Source organism: Conger conger, chromosome 14 (genome assembly GCF_963514075.1).
Source record: "Conger conger chromosome 14, fConCon1.1, whole genome shotgun sequence".
NCBI lineage: Eukaryota > Metazoa > Chordata > Actinopteri > Anguilliformes > Congridae > Conger > Conger conger.
In genome coordinates this window covers 27,772,611-27,782,418 of record NC_083773.1, presented here as the reverse complement: position 1 = coordinate 27,782,418, position 9,808 = coordinate 27,772,611, and the positions used below count along the sequence as shown (strand labels likewise).

General features: G+C 41.5%; 1 protein-coding gene across 1 annotated transcript; it reads left to right on the top strand.

The window, feature by feature from the left end:
* The first annotated feature begins 607 nt into the window (after nt 1-607).
* On the top strand, nt 608-9,384 carry faim2b (Fas apoptotic inhibitory molecule 2b). The gene is made up of 12 exons (XM_061219653.1): nt 608-870; nt 2,033-2,120; nt 2,516-2,616; nt 3,070-3,134; nt 3,238-3,291; nt 3,597-3,647; nt 3,873-3,912; nt 4,625-4,662; nt 5,485-5,572; nt 6,228-6,323; nt 6,561-6,614; nt 6,715-9,384. Exons 1-12 carry the CDS (start codon nt 856-858, stop codon nt 6,862-6,864), a joined length of 840 nt encoding a protein of 279 aa, XP_061075637.1. The 5' UTR covers nt 608-855; the 3' UTR covers nt 6,865-9,384.
* Nucleotides 9,385-9,808: the final 424 nt, after the last annotated feature.

Below are 9,808 nucleotides of genomic sequence, written 5' to 3'. Positions count from 1 at the left end.
TCATCAAAATACAGGCCAGCGCATTAACAACACTGTCACAAACCTGAAACAGACTGATTTAGCATGGTATGCTAACGTCTTTTCACATTTTATGTGAATTAGGTAAATAAATTAATGCTAAACCTCTTACTATAAATAATGTGTTGTTTGCAAGCATGATATTACCATAAAGAATTTGGTTCAAATTTCTGCAGGGGGATTCCTGATTTATCATTTAATTGTTTTCAATTAAATATTCAATATTCAATATTTCAGTTTGAATATTATTCATATAAATGTTTTTAATGTGCACATGTTGTGTAAGTTTTTTTAAAGACCGTTGATTATTTGGATTAAATACGTTTGTTAATGCAATTAGTTATGTGATCAAGCCTGTTGTTATGCAATATCTGTATATGACACCACCATCACCGCCCCCCCTCCTCCCCCCCACAACACTGACTTTCCGTTTTCGTGTTGCTGGCTGCAGCAAGATGAATGACATCACTGATCTCAGTCACGTGTCCAAAACACCACCCCTTTTTCTGCAGAGAATGGTATAACCCAAGCTTCTCTTAGTGCTGCAAACTCACCTGGATGTTTCTGGAATTTTCTTTCTAGAGCAAGAGTGGGGGAGTCATCCATTGTGATCGAGGATTAGCCTAGTGCTGCGGTATAAAGCGTCAGTTTAATCTCAGCACCTGTCATACTCTTTTCTCAATCTCCATCAAACAACAGATAGCAGCATAGTTGCTGTATGTGTGCGTTCATAGAAGGAATAAAAATAAGAGACAAGAAAAAAAACAAGACAGAAGCATCTTTTTCGAGAAGAGAAATTACACCTTTTGGACGTCGTCAGGAACTTAAGACTGAGTCATGACCCAAGGGAAGGTAAGATCTTTGCTGCGAATTGGGTTTCAATGTGATGCGCTAACAAACAGACCTCTAAGACAGGTTGGCAACTCAGACAGGTTGGCAATATGCGGGATGCGATGACCACCGTGATTATGGATTATATTACAGGACGGATATTATTATTTTGAAATAACTCCTTCTGTAACTCCGATAATCGACTGTTATTTAACACTCGTTTGTGCCAAAAAGAATAGCCTAGAAATGAACGTGGGGCTGAAAAATACGTCACAGCTCTTATGGCCTTTGATTCGTTTAAGACTGTGCGGTTATGTTCAAGTTAACATAGCCTAAATGTTCTGGTATATTTCGTATTTACAGTATTTCAGAACTAGTGTTAATATTGCAGGTGAATAGGTAGTGCGCTTTGGCGCAGTGTTCATCTATACGCGTTTTTGTAAAAATAGGCTTGTCACTCATTTGAATATCACAGCCAGAGTTTGGGCCCATGTTGCAGAATTCTGTGACTTTCAAACCTCATTTGAACACACCCGCCTAATCAGAAACACTTTCCCCAAATATTATTGTGTCCTGAAATGCATAAGAAGGGCTGTAATTCCTCCATGGTTCCCCAGATATGTAAATAATGAATTAAAATGAAAGCTTGCAGTAATTTTTTCATTTCGAATCTAGCGTGTAGGAGTATTGTGTAACAGTCCAAGTACTTATGTACTTCACAGTTCGCACAATGTAAGCTTACGTATAATACAGTCTTTTTTGCAGTGTGGGATTTAGATTATGTGTGATTGTTGGTGGGATGCTCTGGCATGCCCTGCCCCTTTCATGCAGTACCGCCACTACCACTAGGTGGAGACAAATCGAACTGGTATTCAAACTGGTATCACAGTGTAGAGAGGACTGAGTCTAGAGCATTCAGATAATATTGGGGAATTATTATATCTTTATATCATGGGAACACTGTACTAATTCATTTATATAATATAATATTCTAGGAATATATTATAATATCATAATATTGTGGAGTTCTGTAAATTATGTTTTTGTTCATTTTGGTATAATGCCCTGCATACATTATTGCCCTCTGAGTAGAGATGCCATAGGGGCACAGGCGACAGTGCAGTCTTTATAAAGATGTATTTATCTAGGTAGGAGGAGCTCTGATAGTTTAATCTGTTTTCAGATCTCTGTGACAAACAAGACTGCCAATGAGCAGCAAGGGGGAGGTGTTATGCCAGCTGCCCCGCCAAGCTATGAGGAGGCGACAGCAGGTAACAAGACCAGCATATTAACACCGCTCAATCCGGACACACTTCTCCAGTTCTCTGATGCCCTTCCACCTACAGCACCTCCACCTCCACCTTCTTTTCCACCTGGAACTTGAAATCTACCAGTCAAACTTTCCTCTGTCTGTTCTGCTGGTTTATCGTGTCACCTCACCTACTATAGTCCTTTCTTTCTCCACATTTGGCAAATGATCCCGACCCAAGTGTTATGTAAGCTTAGAGCAGACATGAGCGGAGAAGCAGGCCTGAAGAACTCCACATTATCATATCTACAGTATATTTATACAGGTTTGGGGCCTTGCCTATCAGTACATGCATAACTGCTATTCTATACTGCTCTCTACAGTTTTATAGCAGTTTCTCTCACTCTCTTTAACTAGGATCAAGCCCCAGTTACAGTGCGAGTTACCTTGGTGATGGGGAGATGCTGACAGAATTCACCTGGGATGACAAGAACATTAGGCGGATTTTCATCCGCAAGGTAAAGCCGTGTGTGTGTGTGCGTGCATGTGTGTGAGAGTGTGTGTAGGGGAGTGCGTGAGTACGTGTGTGTGTGTGAGAGAGAGTATATGTGCTTGTGTGTGCTTGTGTGAGAGTATGTGAGTATGTGTGTGTGTGAGAGTGTGTGTACATGAGTATGTGTGTGTATGTAGGGGAGTGTGTGTGACAGCATTTGTGTGTCAGTGTGTGCGTGTGTGTGCTTGCGTGCATGTAGGGGAGAGTGTGAGTATGTGTGTCTGCATGTGTGTGTGTGTGTTTGTGTGTGTGTGTGCGTGCATGTGTGTGTCAGTGTGTGCATGTGTGTGTGTTCGTGTGTGAGAGTGTGTGTGTGCGTGCATGTGTGTGTCAGTGTGGGTGTGTGTGAGAGTATGTGTGCATGCGTGTGTCAGCAGGTGTGTCTGGACTCCACTCACACATCCCACCCTCCCTGCAGGTTTACGCTATCCTGATGATCCAGCTGCTCGTCACCATGGCCATCGTGGCCCTCTTCACATTCTGGTGAGGGATTTGAGCTCTTCCCTGTACCCCTCCCGCACATAACCAGGACCACAAGCCTGCTGTGTCCGTGTCTACATAACCCTCTTTTCTCTCTCTCCTCCAGCGAGCCAGTGAGGTTCTACATTCAGACCCACCCTGGATGGTACTGGGCTTCATAGTGAGTGGATGTTTCTCTGCTGCCGTAGATGTGTTGTGTTGTATCACACTGATAGATGAACCCTGTCCCGGAGGGCCAAACACATCTCTGCCTTTCCTTCCACCCGAGCTTAATAACAGATTGATTGATTATGAAGAGTCTGAGTCTGAATGCTTCTCCGTCATGTGGCTATCGGTTTTCATTAAGACCAATAATCTATCTGAGTTAGGGGTTCTGAGAACTTCTCTAGCACCCCAGAACCAACAGATGAATTCATAAATTGAATGAGTACTGCAATTGATCTTAATCTTCTTGCTCTTCAACAGCATTGTGTTTTTTGCCACCTACCTGACACTGTCTTGCTGTGCAGGACCCCGGTGAGTGTTACCTCCTCGATATGAAGCGCTGAGGCCCTTCAGTTCACTATCATAGACCAGCCTACAGCCCAAGTCCATGACCTCATAACGTTACCCACTGTGAATTAGAATGCACGTACTCTCTGTGGATAGATGGTATAGTATCTGCTTACTGTTAATTCAGTCAAATCAATGAAGGCAAGAGAAAAGCAATAACCGTCTCACACCTCTGTGCTTCAATTGCAGGAGGCAGTTTCCATGGAACTTGATCCTGCTGGCCATCTTTGTGAGTATCCTAGAATGAAAAACATGTTTTTGTGTGGAATTAATGGAGCTGGGGGGAGTCTAGAGAAAGTCAGATGCAGACTTGATCTCCTGCCATGGCACATCCTGATCTGTGATCCCTTCTCTATCCGTTACCTGCTTTTTACATACCTATAAAAAACACATATAACTGTCAGTGACAATGTACATCATCAATGATATCAGTGGCATTTAGAATTTTTCACATTGTTGTTTAAGTTGCCATGGTTACTGCCAGGGAAACCGGCACCTTAAAAATGTATTAATTGAATCCTATACTCTGGCAGTCTATACTGAACCCTGCTGTCTCTCTACAGTTCCTGGTTCAAACGATATGCAAAGCACTGGGCCTAAATGTCAAGTGTTTTATTCTCTGCCATAGTACTGCAGTAAGTGATTGGCCACTGGGTGACAGTGTGGCGTAGTGTGTCAGGAAGCCAGCCTGGAACGTTGTAAGTTATATTCCCAGCATGGGACACTGCTGTCGCTGTACCATTGAGAACCTGAGTCTCTCCACTAAATGTCCAGCTATGGTAAAGGTGGTGGTCGTTGGAGTGAAAATAGTGGTGGCTGACGTGGAGGACTCGGTTCTGAATCCGTGGTTGGGTGTAATTGAAGGGCAAAGCACAATGCAGTTAGTTTGAAACCAGGAGTTTGCGGCTGTGCCGTGCTAACTGCAGCCTCTTGTGTTCCAGACTCTGGCTCTCTCTTATATGACAGGAATGCTATCCAGGTAGAGTCATCGTCCCCAACCGTCCCTGTCTGTCTGCATGCTCCTGTTTCTCACTGTCGGCCGTGTCTCTCTCTCTCTCTCTCTCTCTCTCTTGCTCTCTCTCTTGTGCTCTGTTTGCATGCTTCCCCAGACTGTCAGCATGGCCTGCATGATGGCTTTTGTGTCCAGGTAACCCAGCTGACTCGTGCTGCTGCGTGGTGACCTCACCGTCTCTGCCTATCACAACACTCCTGCAAAGGCCTCGCTTGGCAACAGCCACAAACACATTTCTGTTCTTTATGGATATGAACAACAGCAAACAGTCCTCACAGTGTATAATGTAGGCTATTTACATATCAGTTGTTTTCTGAAAGGCAGTAGCCGTGTCTCCATACTCACCCTTCCAGTCAGGTGCTTAACTGCCGGACTCTCATGGCTGTCTCAACCGCAGCCCTTAACCCGGCTAGCATTAGCAGTCAGTCAGGCAGTCCTGCGCTAATATGCAAACACTCAACAAACAAATGGTGTATACTGCAATATATTTACACTTTAGGGCTTTGAAAAAAACCTACTGACAAATGCATTTCACAGGACTATTTAACATTATATATATATATATATATATATATATATATATATATGTATGTCCAAATACATATATATATAGTATTTTCTGAAAGCAGCAGTAATTTGTGTATTCAGCCATATACTGTGAAATGTCAGTATCTTTAGAGTATGTTCTATTGCAAAATTTGTTTAGTGTGTGCCATTTCCAAACGTCAGACTGGTGAGTTTTAAACATCATGTGTGCTTGTTAACCGCTTTCCCATTTCTCACAAACAGTTTCTACAACACCAAGTCTGTGGTGCTCTGTCTTGGGATCACTGCCCTGGTCTGTCTGTGTGTCACCGTCTTCAGCTTCCAGACCAAGGTGAGGAAGGTCACAGCGTACTGTAGTATAGGGCTATTCTGCGTGGATGTCTACATCCTCAGTGCCAGCTCGGGAGGCCATTTTAAATTTGTGTGGGAATTGGATGCTCAGCACCATGTTGGACGGCAAATGAATTTATATATTTTATAAGAAAGGGAGTCTAGGATATATCAACCATTTCTTCATTAAAAAAATATGTGAGGAGCACATGAAAAGACAATATAATTTCAAGTAATACCACTGGTAATGTACCTAAACCAAAAGGGAAAGGAGGAGGTATATGCATGAAGCTTATACATTTTAAATGCCTTTTAGTTTGGCAATCGTTATGTCATTCAAAAAACTGTTTTTCATCCAGCTCAGTGTACTGGAATTTTCTCAACCAATCAACCACTAATGACTCAATAAATTGATCGCAACTAATAAAGTTGGTTTAAAACACATACTCTATGACAAATCCATAATTATCAAAATGTTGATGAATGGAATGAAACTGTTTTTATGCTGTCCTCGAGAATTGCAATATTTTGGCGTTGCACCATCAGCATATCAATAATATTCCTTGAATTGCGGTGTGACGAAACAATCCCACTGGAATTGATGGGACATGTGCATCAGAAGTACCCATGGCGTGTTTGTCTCTGTCTCTGTCCAGCTCGATTTCACTTCCTGCCTGGGCGTGCTCTTCACCTTATCCATGGTCCTGTTCGTATGTGGGATCGTCTTGGCCATTGTCATCCCTTTCGGATACGTGAGTAATGACCCGCAGATGTGAAATAAGTCAGGTTAAACTTAGGTCATAGGTCAGGTCACCTCGTGCTGCTTGTAGCGTAGGTATATATAGCATGTTGTGGATGAGGTAGTGGTCTGGGGTATTTATGTGTGTTGCTGGAACAGTAAAGGATTGTACTAATCCCTTGACCCCACAAGTCTATTATCACTCCCATATGTCTCCATTGACTGGGCTAAAACCTGGCCTTTGTTGCAGGTGCCCTGGTTACATGCCATCTACGGTGCTCTCGGAGCAATACTCTTCACTATGGTAAGAGTCAGATGTTGAGATGGGTCCCATTGTTATTTAGGTTTCCTGTCCAGTTTTTCCTGCAAGGCTCACTCCCTCTCCTTTTTTCCATCTCCCACAGTTCCTGGCGTTTGACACCCAGCTGCTGATGGGGAACAAGCGGTACTCCATGAGCCCTGAGGAGTACGTCTTCGCCACGCTCAGCATCTACCTGGACATCATCTACATCTTCTCCTTCTTCCTCCAACTGTTCGGGACGGGCCGGGAGTGATCCTGGCACCCCGGAGCATTGCATGACCCGAAAGGCACTCCACTGTGATCGTCCGTACACTTCACTCTCCGGGTCCAGGTCCTTTCCGGGTCTCTCACCTTCTCACCAATCGAGTGAGCCCTCACATCCCCCTTGCATGATAGGTTTGTAAACCTTCGCTGACCAGCATCACTTCTCCCAGTCTTAATACACATTTGTGACGTCAGCCATTTTGTCTTTTAGACTGTCTAAAACTATCAAACAATTGATTGTGCTCCAGTCAGTTCAAGACCTAAAGCTTTGTCTCATTGGTCCACTCTCGTGCTTTACACCACTGCCTCACCAATCACATACTCCCAGCAGGGCTGCCTGTTTTCAGTATTTATTTTTCCATTACCGCTCCACCAGCAGGGCTTTGAGCCAAAAATGAGCCACAATATCATGAGCTATGAACATAATGAATTGCGGTGAAATCTGAAACAGCACGTCTTCACTTGGAAGAGAATGATGGCTAGATCTCTGTAATGCTATTACAGAAGCAACCCAAACCAAACAGTAGAAAAATCCATTGAACACAGCAGCTGTATGCAGATATTCATTCCTAAAGCTGACTATAAAACAAGCTCTAACACGGTACAAAACTTCCAGTTCTCTGCTGTGTTTGTCCTGTGGTAGCTGTGTGCTGTAACAGAGAAAATAACTGTACCATTTGTGTTTTGGGTATTAATGTAACCTGGGGAATGGAACTGGTAAAATGATAAATTAGTGACAATCTGCTGATCAATAATACAAATCTGATCCAGTTACTGAATATGACCGAAATCTGATCCAGTAACTGAATATGATCAAAACATTTTATATTTGTTATTTAATAAATTTGGCACTCAACCTGGGTCTGAACTTGTCCAAACCCCACCCTAATTTGGAATGTCCAGCGATCTACAACTGCAGCCGTGTCCACACATGAAGCTCATCTCTTCTCCTGTCCGTTGTTCAATGCTTTCACTCCTACTGTATGTTTGTTCCTGTGTTCTCTACTACTTGAATTTTACTCTCTAAAAAACCACTAATTGCACTCTGTAGTTTGAGTATTGAATTTTTCTGTGTTGTTTGTCCTTTCTGTGTTTTGTTTTGTTTCCAAAATATAGTATGGTGTCTTAGCCAAAGCATGTTTGTAAAATGTATATAATATGATGCTTCGTTGTCATACACTGATCTTTATGAACCAAGAGCTTTAGTCTCAGATTAGTTCAAGTACATCACGAAGGGAATAGCAGTTTTATGCTACCTACTTTTGGTAATTTGATCATTTTGTGCAAATGAAGTACCCCCCCCACCCCCACTGCAAAGAACAGAGCCAACTGATGCTAAGCAATATAATATATGTATGAGCCAAGTAAGAGTGCTAAGCAGAGTCAATCTGCAAGAATAAAGAAAATAGAAAATGAATGCATTTCAGTTTTAATACCAGCAAACCTAGATATAACATAACAGTCAATACCATTATAAAGCTTTGGTCATGGTAGTACTGGTGCCGGTGACTACAGCATGTTCTTTGTTTTGTTCCATGTTGCTTGACCTTAACATCAGTCATGTTAGCTCAGTCTACCATGCATGGTCAGTGAATGCTGTTCTTGTATGCATGCAAACTCTTGTCTCATCAAGGTAGTTTTTCATGTCAGTATAGTCTTGTTGAAATTACCATAGATTACACCGGCATCAAGACCATTGTGGTGCTTCTTGAATTATATGGGAAAGACCACCGACGTCTGAACAATCCCATGTGTTAATATCTCTTTTAAAAGCATTGTGCATAAGTGCATAAGTGGGCATGAAAAACTAAACTGTCAATATTAATTTAGTTCAGACTTTCAGATATACATTGCAATTTTGTGTTTATTTGGAAAAAAGATAATAAAAGATCATCAAAGTTTGTGCTTAATGCCAAAATCATTGTATTGGTAAAGAAACATAGTACAGCACAGCGGTCAGTTACAATTAAATACTGAGATAACTTTACATTCAGGGCAATGGTGTGCTTGGCTTTTACAGGGGATGTTAATGGAATATACAGTAGATACCTACTCTCTAAGTGATGTCTATGCAGCTTCACTCATTCAGAGTTCAGGGGCACTTTACCCTGCATTAGCTATTCACTAACTGTGTTGTATGTGGCCTTTGGAATAATAATTCCATAACTGCCATGAAATGTAAATGTGAGATGAGATGCAAAGTTCTTTAAGACATAGTTTAAGGTCAATGCTTGTTTTTGTCTTCCCACAAAATCTTCAAAGAAATATTACATTTGTATCAGATAACCACAGTACTAAGAAAGAGCAACTGTGCTATTTTTGTGAGATAATGAAGAGATTATGCTTTTTCCCAATGTTCCAGATATATGGTATGTGTCCAATTCATTGTATGAACTGAAACACACATGCTGTATATTTTACTGTGTATTTATTTACTTTCATATTTATTGGGGGGAAATGAAGGAAGAATGTATTTTCTGTAAGTTGAAAATAAATGATGCAATACTGATTCTGTTTACAGCATGCCTTTTTCTGCGGCAAATTTGTTTTCAACCTGGGTTAATTCAGTAACACTCACATTCAGCGAAAAATAAGTGATACATAATACAACACATGCTTTAGAAATATATGCTTTTCAAGTTTATAATACTGTGGCCTATTTTACGTCCTCAAATGAGACCCCAATTACACATAAGTTGTTATTGTGAAGTTACATGCCTATCTATTTAGCTTTTTACAGTGAAATATTTCAATATATGTACACGAGAGCCTGTTAATGAAAAACATTTAGCATTTGAAGTTAGCACTGAATGGACAGCTTGTTACAAAACAACCCATGCACCAATTTTCATCGGGGACACTTTGCCAGCTTGTTGCAGTTAGCAAAGAAAGTAGCTATAAAAATAGCTGCCGAACATGTTGATCAAACAACA